The sequence below is a fragment of the Sceloporus occidentalis genome, unplaced genomic scaffold, assembly GCF_023333645.1.
Source record: "Sceloporus occidentalis isolate IW3139 unplaced genomic scaffold, rSceOcc1.0.p SCAF_51, whole genome shotgun sequence".
Lineage (NCBI taxonomy): Eukaryota > Metazoa > Chordata > Lepidosauria > Squamata > Phrynosomatidae > Sceloporus > Sceloporus occidentalis.
The window spans coordinates 6,698,368-6,717,053 of NW_028317031.1; the positions used below are offsets into that span (position 1 = coordinate 6,698,368).

The 18,686-nt window shown below is 42.7% G+C and overlaps 1 protein-coding gene across 1 annotated transcript in view; it reads right to left on the reverse strand.

The window, feature by feature from the left end:
- The window catches only part of LOC149288543 (microtubule-associated serine/threonine-protein kinase 2-like), an 82,102-nt gene extending 70,970 nt beyond the window's left edge, over nt 1–11,132 (reverse strand). Inside the window, exons 1-3 of the mRNA XM_089491698.1 lie at nt 11,010–11,132; nt 2,363–2,510; nt 1,909–2,051 (exon numbers count right to left, since the gene is read on the reverse strand). Coding sequence (XP_089347824.1) covers nt 1,909–2,051; nt 2,363–2,510; nt 11,010–11,132 — 414 coding nt within the window. The remainder of the gene's footprint in view (nt 1–1,908; nt 2,052–2,362; nt 2,511–11,009) is intronic.
- Nucleotides 11,133–18,686: the final 7,554 nt, after the last annotated feature.

Sequence of the window (18,686 nt, forward strand, 5' to 3'; positions counted from 1 at the left end):
AGAGATGTGTCACTCCTACCATAGCCTTTATTATACGTTTGTTTTTTTGCTCACATTAGCAACGTTGTTCACAGGCGATGGTCTTCCTGAAATAGACAGCGCACAACACAAAAAGCATTCACCAAGCTCGATAAATGTCCAGTAGATGGCCCGAAATGTTGATGTCTCACGGAGTATTTATGGAGATCCGTGAGTGCGTGGTTTTTTTGCCGACTATGTATTTATGTATCTCAGCACCCTGGTTGATATATCCTGATTAAAACAAGTGAGGCTGAGTGCAGACACCAGTGGGCACACACACACACACACACACACACACACTAAATAAAAATGAAGCAGGATAAAGGCAGATAAAGACAAGCACAACAAACCAATGTCAGCTGCTATTATAAACATTTCAACTATTTGCATACCAAATGGCAAAGGCCTAAACAGACACATGGTGGCAGCAAACGTGCAATGGATTAGCTGCTTTATACAAGGTTTACAGGGACAAGTACGCTATGTACTTAAATGCATATAATATCGGAGTTTCCCATTTAAATGATCTTTTAATCCCCTTACAAATGCATGCAGGGATTCAGCCGAGTTCTGCTACGTGTTTGCACAATTTCCCGTTGATTTCATTGACTGGCATGGAGGGGTAACTGCCGCTCCTCCTAAAAGGTAATTGGTTTTAATTTTATTTTCTACAGCTAAAGCATGCATATGAAAGTGCATACAAAATACTTTAGTATCCATTCTTTGTTGGTAAGGCTGTGACGGTAAACTATCCTCTTAATATTTAAAAAATGATTTTATAATTCTTTATAATCTAAAGTAAATAGAAATATCGATGATTTTTATAACAGAGGAAGCCAAAAAAAAAAAAAAAGAGGAATAAAAAAGGTAATGTTTCAGGTGTGTAATTTTATTCTCATATGAAAGTTTAATCATATAAAAACACCCTGTTATATGACAAATATTCCTGACAAAAAATGTGCACGAGGCAGAATCTGACATTAAAAATTGGTTCTGGGAAATGTTTAGGAATAACTACTAGCAGTTTTAGGAATAATGGTTCTAAGGCTACATTTATTTAAAAAAAAAAAAAATTTCAAGATAAAACGGCATGAGAGAGGGGAACAGCCAAACGTCGTCCGTAAATGCTTCATAAGGCACTAAATGGCTGAACTGCGGACAAAAGTACAGGAAGGGTGAAATTAAAATGGGTAATTTATGATGGTTAAGGGTGTTTTGTGGGTGAGGAATCTCACATTCAGTAGTTTTCTCGTAAGGCAAATCCATTGGTGAAAAATGTAACTTCCAGTTTTGGGATGGAGAACAGCTTGACAATCCCCACATGGTTACTAAACAGCTGCACACATCTTGTACTCTCCAAGATCTCAGGATTGCTGACCTCTAATGAGCTGTTTATCGTGTCAAGAGTCCCTTCATGTCTTGGAGGATAGCATTAGCCTTTATAAACACATTAAGTGGAACTTAAAATCTGCAAGCGTTTTTAACCAGGCAACAGACAGAGCCAAGAGCCTCCAAGCAACTTGGAAGTATACCTTGCCCCCAAATATGTGGTTTGTAGTTGAAGCTTTCAGCACCAAGAATCTTACAACTAATGAATTTCACAGCGCTGCTTAACAGCTGAAAAGAGGGAAAATATATACAGAGAGCCAGACAGCCTGGAGAGCGCAACAAAAAAAAAAAACAGGAGGAAAAGAAGTAAACCAAAACCCACAAACACGGTTTGTATTGATATTGTATTGTGTATCTCTCTCAGACGCAGTTCAACCAGCCCATAAAACATGCCATAAGACTTCCCTCAATACTCGAATCGCAAGGATTTTAGGGCGTCAACAGAAACGCATATACAGTTATTTACCATTGTGCTAAAAAACAGATTTTACAACTTACGAAGCTTGCGGTGAGAGACGGCGCGGACTGGCCAAGACACTGGTTTCGCATTCGGACCAAGTTGGAAGACTCCGCAGGGGGCTGCCATGTTAGCTGACTGACCCCGCTGTGCACGCTGTTAGAAAGGGGGAGCAGCTGCTTACCTATAAGAAAGAAAAGAAAGGGTTAAATGCCATTTACCGAGAAGCTATCATCTCCATAGCCAACTAAAAATTATTATTTAAACGACCTACGGTCGTGATATATTTGTTTTCCCAATGGCAAATTCTTTAAAAGAAATTGAATCGAAAGGGGGGGGGGTAAAACTAGCATAACAAATAACCTTAACATTATTTTCCTTTTCATCACCCTTACAAAGTCCACTTGAACCATTCAACAAAAAAGGGGAGAGGAATAATAACTTCGCTTTGTTAAGCTATAAGTGTGGGATTCCATGGAGATTCGGACATTTCACCTGTAAGCGAGCTTGCTAAACTTCCCCTCAGAAGCTTGCAGTCATCCTGGCTCAGTTGCCGATGCAATTTAACGTTTCCTGTAGAGGAGAACAGGTCTGGATTGCTCAGCTTCCTAAAGATCAGCGGAGCCGGAGGAGGAACGGTGTCCTATGGAGAAAGAAAAAAAATATATAAATCTGCAAATCAAAACTAAAATTGACAGATGATCAGACCGTATGTCCCTTTCCTAATGTGTTACCTATTGCACCGCAATGAAAACGTCTGAACGGTTGCTGTACTTTTTATATGGCTGCAAAAAAATTGTTCCTCTCTATGCTTATTATTGGGTTCCGTAACAGAGGGACAAGTTCTAGTTCCTTTAACAATGGACAACTAGATTGGATTAAGGGTACCAAGTAAGATTTGGAGGACTCAGTGTTGAGTTCTTACTGTGACTTAGGAGCCAATGTTAATCACATAATTATGGATGACTGGATGGCGTACAATACACAGGAGACATTTGGTTATAAAGCCAAAGGCTAGATGACCACCCTTATGTGAATAGGCAAACTCGACCCGGTCAGCTTAACCACCAATCCAGTTCAGACTGTAATTAAACGATTAAGACAAGCTATTTTAAAACATTCTTAGGGCAAAGATCCATAATACAACAGGTTGGACAGCCCTGCGCCAGTGCTGATGCTGTATTGTAGGTCATGTTCGAGGCTAAGACAGTTCTATTAACTTGATTCATGGGAGTATTGAGCCATTCCAGTGCCAGAGATGCCATGGCTGTCTTGACTGCTCAAACCAAACCCTTAACCTTCAAATGAGCATTCACAAAAAGCGCCACATCTATCTTGTTCCATAACGGTCCACATAATATGGCTGGAACCACATACTATATCATGTACAACTGGTTGCCCAACTAAGGGTATCCAGAAGTTTGCAGTCCTCACATGCTCTGAACAAGTAAAGCTTTAAGGAAACCTATACTATAGGTGCCAACTATAATCTCATTATACTACTATAGGTGCCTATAGGAATAGCCTTCCACAAACCGGGCACAAATATTGTTTTAAACTTCATATGAAGGTCACTTTTACCTGGACAATCATTTAAAAAGAAATACTCGTTATAAAAGGGTATGCTGTAAACACAATTGCTGTCCAATATATTTCAGGTAGATAAGGTGTTGATAATAACTTGAAAACACGTCTTATCTCATTTCCCAGACTGTTATTTGAATGGCTCCGGAGCATACAACTGCAATAAATCCTAACGAACCTCACATTTGGAAAAAGTTGGACACGTAACGTATGACCGGAACCCTTTAGACATGCAATTCTTTTGTAGAATTTTAACATCGTTTTGAGCAGAACATAATAATAAAACTGTTGTTTAAGGGGAAAAAAAAGTTTCCCGACTGACCATCTTCTGTACTTACTACTTCTGATAGCAGTTCTAAAACTATGACCTTGAATCTGAGAGACTTCAATCAAATCACTTTTCAATTGTAGCTCTTACATGTATCGTTCAACAAAACAATGAAAATCATTTTGCATGGACTTTGGTTTAATAGAACGCAAGCTTGTACTAAGCTGTTCGGTACTTACAGGGTCACTCAGTCACATGTACATGATAGCTGAATGGACCCTTTAAATTTCCATGTGGTCCCTATGGCAAAACCAAAGGGAAGATTCTGCCCCCTTACGTGTGTTCAGGAGACGGACCAATGGTGGCTTGGTAAATGCCCCGGGTGAGAGGGTTCCCGGGCACATGAATGGAAAGCGCTCCCATCGATCGGAGCGAAATGTCAGACCAACTCCCACGGTGAAACATTCCAATAAACTCATATCATGCCATAATCACTCAATGACCAAATCAATAAAAATCTCATGTGACCACATCCACTAAACATTAACTAAATACAGCCTTTGTGGAAGCATCCAAGCCACAAACAGAGAAGTTATTAGATTTATATTCCGTTTCCATTACATTCTTCTAAAAGAATATTGGGCCAAAAACTTACACTAACTGTTTAGTCTCAATCCTCAGCAGTGTTTTATGAAGTTTGGGTTCCCGCAGCGTACGAGGGTGTAAGGCGAGGATTGAATGTACTACGGAGCATTTTCTCACAGGATACATTAGAAGTTTGCATGCGTGTGTCAGGAACATAAACCAAAGGAGGATAAAGCTTGAGTCAAGGCAGATCTGTTCTTCATCTACACATCGATGCACATGTATTACTTCAACAGAAAGCCAACCCTGGAACCGTTTATTGTCTTTCCGATGCACAGACCGAGCAAAGCAAGGAACTAATCTCTGAACTGCTGACTGTACGTTTTAACGAAACATTAAGTTATTTTACCGAGCATGGGTAACACCAAACGGGGGTTTGGAAAAAGAAACCAAAGAAAGTCATTTAGCGTTATTGGCACCTAAACTTGTCTGCTATTTTATAATGCACTCTACGGACAGGCCGCTTCCCGGTCTCAGAGTTGTTGGGTGCGCCACTTTTTGAATGAGGTAGAAGCGCCGACTATTTAATTAAAACATTTTTTTTTAAGAAATCATATATACACACACACACACACGCACGCACACACACACACACACACACACACACAAACGTGTGCGTTCAGGACTACAGCCATAGATAATTCTCTATAAAAGCATTAAACCAGGGTGGCCTAAAAACATAATCCCACTGCAAGAGAAATTAACACCAACATTTCATTAACATCTTACAATTAACATTAATGAAAGCAGCGATATTTATTACGATGGATTCTCAGCCATGGATTTCAGAAGAAGTGATCCTGTTCACAGAATTACCTCTCCTACTAAGAAAAAGTAATCAGGGATAATCCATCAGAGACAGTTCCACATTTCAAGCACTATTTAGATTTCCAGAAGGGCTTTACCGGCCGTCCATGTTTATCAATAGATGTTTATAAAACAGGAAGTGTTGATATGATGAAAAAAGGATGACCGGTGCCGTTAAATGCACAAAACGTTACCCTTCAGCAGCACATAGTAAGACTACACGCCTGCGACTAGTTAATCGCAAAATGATCGTTATAAATCAAGTGACTGAGTGTACAGATGAGGAAAAGTAATGTGTGGGGTCTTTAAAGGACCCCCCTCACATTTTACTCTAAAAGCCCCCCATCCTACACAGCTCTGCAGAAAGTATAAAGCATTCTGAAACCTGCAGCCAGAGGATAAAGTATTTATTATAGTGAACGAAAGCCTAATGCAGGGGGGTCCAACCTACGGCCCTCCAGCTGCTGCGGGACAACATTTGGCATAATGCTCTTTCGGCTAAGGGGCTGGATGAGGAGTATGAGATGTAGTCCTGCAGCAAGCTGGAGGGCCGCACGTTGGACGCCCCTGGCCTAATGGATACACAGTATTAGGTGGCCACGTGCGGTATAACCGGCAGCCGCTCCTAAACTGTATTAGCAAAGTTTCATTTAGGTGACTGAATGGCATCAGTGAGGCAGAAAGAAGAAGAAACTTTTTGTTTTATTTACCAGTATTGTTTTTTAACCCCTTAATGACAAATCCTGTACATGTACGGGCTCAAAATGCATTGTTTTCAATGGGTTTAGGGACCGCCCATTGTCCTTAAGGGGTAATTGTGTAATTTTTATTTATTTATTTTACACATTTTACCAAAAGAGTAAAATGGCAGAGAGATGAACTGAGAAGCTTCCTTTCTAGATAAGAAAAGAAACTGAGATAAAACATGCCGAAAAAGAAGAGAAGTAGGGCGAATTCCCTGCAATACACAGAAAGACGACACACATACACAAAGAAAACCACTAAAAGGCCGTTTGCCGCCAATCGCATTAAAATAACCTATTACAAAAAAAAAAAAAGTATGGTAATCCTTATTTTTTCAATACATTTTTTCATTTAGTCACGAGTGCCACAAGCGTCACGCCAAGGCCTCTGTTGTGGCATGTGGCCCAGTTGCTAACTGAACGATTAATTTTAAATAGAATTCAGATTCTGCTTTATTAAATTGCTACATTTATCCCCCAACATAATCATACATGTGTATGTTGCTAAAATAAACTTAAATCTGTATGTGTATAATGTACATGAATGCAGTGACCCATTCTGGGCGATCAGGACCCCCGTATCATGCTGCTGGATAGGCTGGTTACAGGGGAGATCTGTGCGTCATACGCAGCCGCTGTGTCTTAAAGGCACGGCGCAGCTTTAAGAGCAGTGCAGACTCAAAGCGCATTGCTGTGTCCATGCAAGCGAGTGTGACTGTATGCTTGTATATGTTACATTTTCTTTCTGGAAAACAAAAATAACTCTGCGCTGCACCAGGGGTGGCACCAACATGCAGCGTTGGCACTTTGAGGTCTGCAACTCTGTTTAATGGAGAAAATTGGGCATATATATATATATATATATATATATATATATATATATATATATATATATTTATTAGGGCTGAAACAACGAATCGATAAAATCGATAATAATCGATAACGGAAATCGACGTTGTCGACGATTTCCGTTATCGATTAATCGAGTGATCGATTCGTTGTTGGCTCCTTTTACTTACCTCCGCGAGCGTTCCCTGCTTCCGCTACACGCTCTGCACTGCGTGACGGATGTGACGCGTTCCGGAGGTAAGTATTCTTCATGTCTGTGCGAATCGCTCTGTGCGAGTGGCTCCATTCGCACAGAGCGGTTCGCGGGGGTGGGGGTGGGGTTTCAGGGGATGCAGGGCAGAGTGGGGGTGGGGGGGCAGGCCAGGGTAGGACACTGAGTGCAGGGCAGAGTGGGGGTGGGGATGCAGGGCAGAGTGGGGGTGTGGATGCAGGGCAGGGTGTGAGTGTGGGTGCAGGGCAGAGTGGGTGCAGGGTGTGAGTGTGGGTGCAGGGCAGAGTGGGTGCAGGGTGTGAGTGTGGGGGCAGGGTGTGAGTGTGGGGGCAGGGTGTGAGTGTGGGGGCAGGGCTGGGTGCAGGGCAGAGTTGGAGACTGGGTGCAGGGGCACAGTGCAAAGTGCTGGGTGCAAAGTGCCAGGGCTGGGTGCAAAGTGCCAGGGCTGGGTGCAAAGTTTTGGGTGCAAAGTGCCAGGGCTGGGTGCAAAGTGCCAGGGCTGGGTGCAAAGTGCCAGGGCTGGGTGCAAAGTGCCGGGTGCAAAGTGCCAGGGGTGGGGCTAAGTGCTGGGTGCAAAGTGCTGGGTGCAAAGTGCTGGGTGCAAAGTGCCAGGGCTGGGGCAAAGTTTCTTGAACAGTAATAGTCCACCTCTTTTCAGAATGTTTGGGGTTATTTTGTTTCATAAATATTGTGTTTGGGTTTTTGTACTTTGAAAATATTGTTTTTTTATTACATCATAACAAAATAAGAATGTTAATGTAAATTTTAAGTTGTTTTTTAACATCCAGTTCATTAAATTATTTTAAATAAACTAAAAATTTGCATAGTTTTTTTTTATCCGATTAATCGAAAAAATAATCGGCCAACTAATCGATTATTAAAATAATCGTTAGTTGCAGCCCTAATATATATATATATATATATATATATATATATATATATATATACATACACACACACATATAGATAGATATCTTAATTTGATCTTTTTTTACTCAGAGATATTATCGCCGTAAGATTTTTCTCTTTCTGGAAGTGTAAAGAGATTGAAGATTTCCATTTACCATTACAGGTAATGTAATTATCTATTAACACCTCAGGGGTCAACTCCTTTTCTTACATGTTCTTTTCTGCAGCACTAAAAAACATATCTTACATAAAAATAATAATATACAGTGTTTTATTAGTGCACTTAATCAGACAATTTAAATGCATTTCGGTATGTTCAAAGGATGCCTTACTATGAGGGTGTGATAAGAGCGGCATCTCTGTATTGAGGAATCCCAATGATCCCCGAACATACGCGACTGCTCCTCCGTACACAGGAACTCTATAAACCGGTACTTCGGAGCAAACCGTTCGCAGGATTATTGTACAATACATTATTTGGGTGTTGCTCCACAAAGTGAATTCAGCCTCCGAACTGTAACTTTCCACTCACATTCATCTAAAATATGACGAAATATAAAGCTAGCAACACTTAGAATTACTGTTTAAGAACTCAAAACATCAGCATTGCAACGTTAATGCAAAAAAAAAAAAAAAAAAGAAAGAAAAAGAAAAGACAATGTGTCTTTCTTCATCTGAACACAAAATATCGAAGTTAATACTGATTTATTAAACACACACCGTCCCGTCACATGGGAATATCATCAAATAGAAGCTTCAGGGAGAAGTGTTGGAACGCATTTATTATGGAGCTCAGCCAAGCTGGCACCACAACTGCGGGTGGCTTTTAAACAGCTCGGTATGAAGAATATGGTGAGATTCCCACTTGCCACACCAAGCACATATATATATATATATATATATATATATATATATATATTACCGGAACAAAACCGCCATACAAATCATTAACTCTTCGCTGCCAAGGACTTCTGGATGGTTAAAGTTGGCAGAAATCTACACGTCTCTGTGCAACTTGTAGAGTTTAATTCTTTCTGGAGAAATGTCAGTGTTGGCCTTTCCTAACAGTGAAGTGAAGGGAGTTGAAACTATAACTCTCACTTTAGTGAATAGACTGAGTGCTGCTAAGAATCATGCTATAGCTAAATAATATGGTTACACTTGTGTAACTTACCATTTTTTTTTGTTACTTAATTATCATTCTTTACTTTTAAATCTATCATCTTGTGCCGCATCATATGCTTTTTACACGCTTTCCACATACATGTATTGGCCACGCAGTGTGGTTCTTTTCTGCGAGTCACTGTGGCCAAGGCTTTGCCATTCATCCAGTCCATTCCCTGGCATTACAGAAGATATACGGAGCAAAAATATCAACAAATAAAAGGTGAGGAGCCGGAGAACGTTTCCCGCCATCGTGGAGAGGAAGCTCGCATCAACAACTTTTCTGCCGCCTTTCCCCCCCCCCCCCCCGACAATTTCCTATCAGGCGATGAGACAGCACTTCGTGTAAAACCAAGAGAGGAGCGCACACATCCATACCTCAATTCATTGGGAAACAATACAACACATGGAAAGAAGTCACAGAATGGCAGCTGTCATTGGCACAGCGTACATCTGCTTCCGGTCCATACATTGTATTAACATAATTAAATATCCTCGCTAAAGGCCAGAATAACCAATAAACCAAACAGGTGTCGGTGGAACAAACTACAACGTAATGTCATTTACAAACTGGAGAAGATCGCAGACAGAGGATTGGCGATTTCCACAGAGTATGAAACCCAGAATAATATTAGTTTTAAACAATGTGACTGTAAAGTCACAAACTGCTTGGTACGGTAGCCTAGAACACGTGAAAAGCACCCGAACACGTACCACGAGGAAGGTCAGTAAAAGGGCTGTGATATTAATTCAAGAATTCTTTTAAAGGCTGACAAAGCTCCATATTTCATTGAAGTAGAACGTCGTTTAGCTATCTAGTGGCACTTCAGTTACAGAGCCGGTTTATTTTGCAGGCTGCTTCCTTCATTGACGTAGAGCTACACAAACACGTTCCCAGAAGCAATAAGGCAGGGCGAGCTCGCTCCTGACTCGGCCTGGCTGAGACACCGCCAAGCCAGAGCCCAAAAGTGCTCTCTTCTGATGCCTTGAAACACGCGCTAGACGGCCTTTTTCAGCAAAGAAATAGATAATTGGTTATCCGGCAAAATTAGTTATAACTCTGAGACACAAATGAAAATCGATTCAACTTGGAATTTACCAACGTCTGCCGGATAAACAGCAAGGTTGAATTTGATGGACTTTGTGTCTCTCTACAGCCTTAATTACATTACCATGTTCTCTGCATATCTGGCGAGTTGGCGCAGCTCATGAACCGGCCGTTCTGGCCACCTACCATCGCGTGCACGTTCACCTTCTCCCACTAGATTGTGCCATTTCCACGCGAATGGGATAATGTGGCGGGTCATACAAAGATAGCGTGGCCACGCAGCTATACAGAGCTATTTACATAAAAACTCTCCGCAGGGCATAAAGAGGTTGGAGGAAATTAATGAAAACAGGCAGCACCTTGCATTCCTCTTAGAAGCAATTTAAAATGCTAGTTTCAAGAGTCTTGATGCGCTGTTTAATTATATATATTATAATGTATGGATTCTAAGCAAGAGCCACAATCGCTATTCAGCGCCCCCCAGTGGTTGGAGGGTTATCCAGAGAAATGCACCCAGGCTTGCAATATGCTGCAATATGCTGCTTTAATTAGCAAAGTACAGGGGCAAATACATGGGGCAAAATGTAAATATAGTGCAATCACCACGGCATGTCTTTGCTGATGGCTTTACTGTATGTATGTTATAAATAGGTACATCAATAAAGTGAATTACGATATATATATATATATATACACACAAATATATTTCTAACGCTGTTTTCCACATGATTGTAGAAACAATCAATTCATTAATGGTTTATTAACAGTAACGAATAGCAGAGGCCTCACGAGTCTAGATCTTGTCTGCAATTAAGATTGTAAGCTCAGCGGGTTAGTGGTCCCTGCTGAGGTTAGTGGTCTGTACTGAGGAGAGATAACCCTGGCCTCTGTATTACCCCATTTACCATCATTACCTGTTCCTTGCCGCCTGCCCGGTCCTCCGGTCCCGCTGTTCTCCTGCGGAATGACTGAGCTGCCCGCGCTTCATCCCAATTGCCCGCTGCGGGTTTCTCTTGGCTTCCCCGCAGTCTCTTCATGGTTTCCGGTAAGGTTTAGGCTGGCTTTCAGCCGGGATCCCGCACAGAGCCCGACACCATGTCGATACCCCGAATCTCTATGGAGCTTCAGGCGCCGGATACCCGCGTCAGCTCCTCACAGACTAACCGGGCTGCTCCAATACTAATTCCCGACCTGGGGCCGCAGCGATCACTACGCCAGCCGGAACTACATCCGATCTCTCCTGTCAAACCCGCCGCCGCAGCAGCAGAACAGCGCGACGTGTGGGGGCGTGTTCCAGAGGAGGTAAATACCAGGGGACTACGTGCACACTAGGGGCGGGGCTATAATGCAATTCAGTTTGAGCTTCACGATGATTGGCTTCCGTTGCCTGTCAGTCATCTTCACACTGCATTTTCCCCTAGTAAAATGTGTACTATATAGAATAATGGGGGAAGTTCATTGCTCTGCCATTTATAACACATCATAACCCTTCCGTGTATTATAACATGACGTCATAGCAGGGTTCATTTGTATTAAATTAAATTTAGTGACTCACTTAGGAAACTAAAGTGCATTTTGTTCAAGATAAGGCCACATTGCTACTGAGTACGGTCACACCTCTATGACTATATCTCCTTGGTGTGAACCCAGCCATCACCACTAAAACTAGAGGGTCAGAGGCTTATGTGTAATGTAAGGAAGGTTTACTTTACTAAGAAGGTGGTAGATATGTGGATTAATCTCCCAGCAGAAGTGGTAGAGGGTAATACAGTCAGGGGATTTAAACATGCGTGGGATAGTCATATAGTTCCCAAATGTAGACCGATTCAAGTTTGATTCTTTACATCAGGAAAAATGTGCAGACCAGATGGGATGAATGGGTCTTATTGGGTGGCACAGTCTATGTTTGCCACGCTGTGCCGCGGGTTGTACCATCTCAGTGATGAGAATTTTCTCTAATTTTTGCTGCTTGAAGTGAGTACCTGTGAGAGGGGGAAAGTTTTGGAGTCCAGGGTGTGTTTGGATCCCCCTGATTTGGTCCTTCTGGGCACCCATCACAGAGGAGTCCTAGTGAGGGCCACACTGCGCACGCGCGGTGTGCTGCTAGAAGCACTGTTTATGTTGTTTTTCTCCACGTTTTGGGTGTTTTTGGGACTGGTACGGATTTGACAGTTTTTTCACAGTAGATGCTGCAGTAGAGTCAGCACTTCACCCGGAGACTCCGGGGCAAACACAGGTCTGACTATACGCCCCTCCGCATGGGGCGCCTCTGCTTTGGCGTTAAATATTGTATATATTGTGCTGCTCAGAGTTGCCCTGACCTTTGTGCTGTTGGTTTAAATAATGTATGTATAATTCAATCACTAGGACAGTGTGTGATGTCATACCTCCCTTTTTTTCACAATCACCCCATCTGGGGTATTGGTGATTGACTGATTCATTGCTTCCCGGGATGAGACAGATCGTGGGAGTCCTGGATGTCCTCTGCTCACTGTAACATGCGCGGTAACAGCACCGTCATGCACACATAGCAGGAGCTCCTTGTAGTACTCAAAAGTATTAGTATTTGAAATGCGTGGATTACATGGAAACAACGATCTGTCACAAGAACTGTGCTGAAAAAACAGACATAACTGAAATTTTTTTCAGTAAATACAGTAATTTACACCAAAATTTCTAAACCTCTAAGGTCAGTTGCACGAGCGCTGGTTTAGCTCACCGATGGCTCCTGAGGATCCAACCACATACATTAAATCTGGGATGCCTCCTTGTGGTCATATATAGAACTGCCGCTAAACATGACGCAATTTTCCAAATAGATCACAGAGATACGCAGGTTCCCTGCCCAGAACACCGATCAGACCCCCAAAATCCCTTGCTGAACATATCCACCATTGTTTGAGCATAATGTGTCCAGTAAGAACCTATTCACTCCCATAAAAACGTTACTCTCTTTCCCTTTTTGAGTTAATTTTCCGCACTCTTTTTGTCTAGGACTCCTTGAATGAGATTGTGGCTCAACGGTATTCCCTCGGCACTCCCAGCCAAGCTACATCTAACTCCTATTGTTTTAGTTCTTAAAGAGGACTTGCTACAAAAATATAGCTGAGCGAGCCGGTTTGGGCTTTATTAGGTTTTCAGCACAAAAGCTGAAGAGTGCAAGCTGGAGCTTTACTGACTAAAACACCTCCTTGTGTTTTGGATAATGTATGCGTAGAGGGGCTTGGTGGGCAGGTCCAGCTTGGTTTGCTTAGAGCTCGTAAATGGTAATCTCATGAAATCTCCTCAAACCATCCTTACAAAGCCTTCCAGAACCAATCAACGACAATCAGCAGCTTAAAAGAGGAAATACCTTAAGGGGGAGGAGTAATCTGAGAACAGGAAGTTATGATGGCTGCTCCCATGATAAATATGGGGGTTTCTATATGTTACATATAGCATATCCCCAACATTATAGGTATCCGATCAGGACACTTGTGTTGGTGGTGTGTGGCAAGGGGCGGGACTGACCAGGAAGTGGGCAGGGCTGGGAGGCGTGGTCATCCCCCCCCTACGCAAACAGCTACCCAACCCACAAAGCTAGCGATGTGGGGGTGGGAGTGTTGGCATCGTAAAGGAGGTAAATGCTTCAACGACACAGATCTCCATTGCTTTTTTTTTCACCTTCCTGGACTGGTCAGGAGAGATCAGAGGAGCTTCCCAACCAGCCCATGCTCCGGCAGTGGGACAGCTACCCGAGACAGCAGGACACTGCCCGAAAACCAGGACTGTTATAACATTTAGGATTTAGTAAAAAAGCGAGAGATCCAATCAGGGCCGGCCCAAGGCAAAATGCCGCCTGGGTCGAATTTTAAAATGCCGACCCCCCCCTTATCTTCCCTTCCTCTCCCTCCGTCCCCCCCCCCCCTTGTACTTACCTTTCAGCAGTCCGGCGGCGAGTCTCCCTGTTTGAGGAAATCTTCCGGCACTCAGCATTACAAGCCGGCACCGAGACCGAACAGGAAGACTCGCCGCAGAGGAGAGAGAGAGGGGCGCCGAGCGGGTACTGACAGCTTGGTAAGCGAAAACCACTCGGCGCCCCTTTCTCTCAAAGTGCCGCCCCTTCAAAAGTGCCGCCTGGAGCGGTTGCCCCACTTGGCTCCATTGTCAGGCCGGCCCTGGATCCAATATTAGGATCTCTTCAAAGAGCAAAAGACCAGACAGGGAGGTAAAATAACGGCATTACAATTTGTTACATCTTGTTATCATGTTAAAAAAGGAAAATGGAGAACAAAAGAAGTTAGGGCTGCGGGAAGAAAATTCTGGTGAGGACGGTGTCATCTGTAACGGCGATTCTAACATTCTGGAAAAGTTAAGTATTATTTTCCAGTGCGAAATGAAAGAGATGTCACGGCTCTGCAATCCTACCGAGCGTAAACAGCAATCAAAGAATGACATTAGCGCCTGCCACGTCTTCCAGACACTGTACAGCAGCCCTCCGGCTTAACTGCGCTGGTGTCTTTGGGCTTTTAGCTTTGCAACAGATCCACGCCAAGTCCGAGTCCATTTATTTACAGTATATGTCATATTCTAGTGTCGGTTGAATTATGTATTCCACTCAAACAGGTCATTTACAGTCAATGGTATTTAGGGGAGCATACCACCACAAGTGCATACATCCCAACTGTCCCTGTTCATTAGCAACAGTCACTTTTTTAATCTCACCCTCTTTTCTAGGAGCTCCGAAAGCTTGCTAACTATCAATATGACACAGAATAATTTTTTTAATAAAAAGCTTACTAAAGCTGGAGTTATGTTGATGAGTTATGCTGTATCACTAATGGGACTGACACAGCGATCAGGAAAAGACCGTGATGTCCTTCAACCATAACTCCTACAAGCCTGTCCTTAAAAAGGAACCCGGTCATCAGCCCTATGTGACCCCGCTATCAACCACCACGCGATACATTAGATACCTGTGCCTGTATGTGATACATTATTTTTCTAGGTGCACACACTTTAAAGCTGCCTGATAGAAAAATATTTTCAGTGCCGTTTTGAGTGTACTCTCTATAGTACAGTTAGTACATTATTATTATTATTATCTTTTATTTATATAGCGCCAACAATTGACGCAGCGCTTCTTACAATACATATAATCAAAGGTAGTACATGTAAGATAACCGTGCAGTATGGAGACGGTTAATATTTACTGCTCTTACTTATCTCCCAAAGCACTTTAGTTAAGCTGCTGTTCCCTTAGACAAACCATGAAACCCTTCCACCCTCCAAGATGTTCTATGGCATCATGAATAGATGTGCCATAACAACGTCACGTCTTCCGTAGCGGTGTGCATGCGTGTGCAGGAACTAGCCCAACCAAGGCAGTCCGTGGGAACCATCACAGAGCCCTCCACGTGTGCTGTCCCGTGTAAACCCTAAACATCCTATAAGTCTAGAAGTCTCATGTTTATGCTATCTGCTGGGTAATCGAGGTGAAAAGAGGGACCCCCTGTTGAAAATAATAAAAGGGGTACCGCCTTGTTTCAAGAGCGATACCTTAGGTCAGGGGTTCTCAAACTGCGGCCCTCCAGCTGCTGCAGGACTACATCTCCCATAATGCTCCTTCAGCTAAGGGGCTGGCTGAGGAGTATGGGAGATGTAGTCCTGCAGCAGCTGGAGGGCCGCAGTTTGAGAACCCCTGCCTTAGGTCCTTAAAGGGACCTTTAAATAATTTTTAAATAATAATAATAAAAAGAAAATTACTGATTATTCTTCAAAAGCCTTAGAAACAACTATCAATAGGTTATGACGGGATAATAATAAAAAATCCTGCCCCTATCCACTCACTAAAAGACTATCTGGGTATTTGAAGTGTTGAGAGGTATGCTACATTAAATCACTGGTCCACAGCGGATTAGTTCTGATCCTTTTAATTTTAGGACTGTCCTGCTGATGACTAGGTGGTCCTGGCACTTCGAGGCCAGTGGCTGCCATCAGGAAGGGCACAGCCACATGTTTTATACACACGCGATGTACGGCCGGGCATATCTAGCTGGCGGCCGTACGCTGCGTCAACTGATCTGCCGCATTTGCGCGGTGAGCCAGATGGCCATTCTACTGGAGAGTGTGTTGGAAATACACAAACGCGCATCCCCAATACGGTCACACATCTGGCGGTGCGCCTTTTCTAACTGAAACACGACTTGTTTACAGGTAAGAATGGAGTCAACGGAAAAACACCGTTTTCTTCACTGATCCCTGAAAAAAAAAGTCATTAAGCCAATTTTTTGCACGTGTTGAGGATATTACTGTTTTCTCTATGCTCATTCAAGCAGGATTCCATTGAACTTCTAGTTTATCACAGATAGAAAACCTCTCGTTAACTATTTAAATACCACATTAATAAAAATGCACAAAAAAAAAAAAAATGTTTTCGAAAATCCTGCCTTCTCTCCCTATATGCTCAGGAGTTGTGCCAGACGTTCGTAAACAAGACTTTGGTCTCGTTACAACATAGCAGATTAATGAGCCAGCTGGCTGTCCCTCTGCTCATAAAAAAAAGACAAGATCTGTCCCTGTAACAAGGCAAACGATGCCCCGTCTTATAAAAAGCTGAACAATGCAGAATATATTCCCCCATCTATAAAGAAATGTTTAATGCAGAGTTGGGAGATCTATGTAGATGTGATTAACGGCGAGACATGCTATAAATCTAGGAAATCCGTACAATCATTTGTTATCTTTCCTAGAATGACTACCCTTGTTTGTTTGTTTTTAATACGATTTGACCCGTTTCATTCATCATTTTATTCTAGAGAGAAGCGTGTTATACTTTCAAACGTCAGCTCCATAGGTAAGGGACAGAGGTCAAGGTTGTTTTTTTAACATTGTGTAATTTTGCTAATCCTTTAAAAACTATGGAGCAGAAATTTACAAACATGCTCATTGCGTTGTTTTTAGTGGAAAAAAACGCCTGAGGTTACGCTACAATTTAAATCCAACTCTGAGAAACATCACTTATTTTTTAATGTTCTGTTTTTTAGTTATTTTGATTTTTTTTTTCTAGTGCTGACAAAAGCCAAAGCCTGAATATTTCATGCGCATTTTCCTTTTTTCCCAATAATCCTTTAGTGAGGAATGCATTGGAATCCTAGAGGCATCCTAAAACATACCTCCCATGTGTCCATTTTTTTGTGGGACAGTCACGATTTTCACTGTCCCATGTAGCTGCCCCGCTGTGTGGACCACAGGCCTGTGTGATTGATCTTCTCAAAGACCCAGGGGGTCTGTAAAATCAATGGGGGTCTGTACTGTAGTAGCTACCATGCGTGGTCACCTTGCAGTCACCTGAGCACCGCCAGGTGGCTCTTTGGGTAAGGTGGATGGGTGGTCACACTATGGTCTTGACCTATAAACCCCATCTTCCCCACACCAAGCTATGCCCCCCAACATGGGTGTCCCAATGGGGGAGGGGGAGTATGCTAACAGGAAGTTGTAACTCACTTCCTGGAGTCTACCTGCACCACTTTACCAACGTTTGGATGACTCTAACACTAGCGGTTGCCCAAATATAAAGTGACGATAGAAAATGAACATAATCTATCATTGATAAATCTGCATGGCTACCCGGACCCCCCCTTTGCGGATGTGGTCGAAGTGCCTGTGGTTTTAGTGGGGGGGCCAAGACTTCTTGGGTCAGCATTGGCTATTTGAAATTGCCATAATCTTCTATTAATGCTGCCGGTAATATTTCATTACTGGTCGAACGCAAAGCGTTTCATACTTCGGCTCATACTTTGATCCTAATTGCATTTATTTCCATTATTTAGATGGCAACAGAAAACGTACAGGGAAAGGGGCCCTGAACACAGCTTGCTGAAGGACCCCCGGATGTTTGGTTGTGTCACTGGCCTTACACGTTGTGGCACAGTGGGGCTACAGCCAGACAGATGGGGAGATTCTAATCTATATTTTCAACTCAAAGTTCTGATTGTCTGAAATAAAGCATGACACTAAGCAAACTATTGATAAACCCGCAGTGTTTACCGGGAGTCAAGGAGAACAAACAGACTCCCTTATTTAAGCACGTTATGGAGAGGGCACACTGAGCTCGGAGCGAAACGCGCCACAATCCCTCCCGGCAAAGGTAAGAGAGGCACGGTGTCTGCGACAAAGATTTATAATCCACTAGCTTCGCTGGGACTAGAAAGTATCTGCCTCACAATATATCTTGTGTCCCTGGGGTTGGGATAGACCTGCTCTCCAGCTGCCGTCTACAGTTAGCTGGCTAAGGATTGTAAGAGTCGTCTTATACATCATTTCAGAAGGGGAACATTGAATAGCGGATTTATCGCTGACGGATTCAAAACTGCTGAAAAAAATGTACCTTTATAAAGTATGTAGGAGGAAATACAAGATGTGTATATAGAAATTTAAAAGTTTGGACAGGAAACATTCATCTTTTAATCAATTCTGCCCTTTTTTTAAAAAAAAAAAAAATGTTTTTAACTTTCACTGTTTTTGCTGAGCAATTCATTTTAATTTGGGGACAAAAACAGTGAAAGATAGAAAAAAATGATGAACATGCGCAGATACGTCTCTGTCTCTCT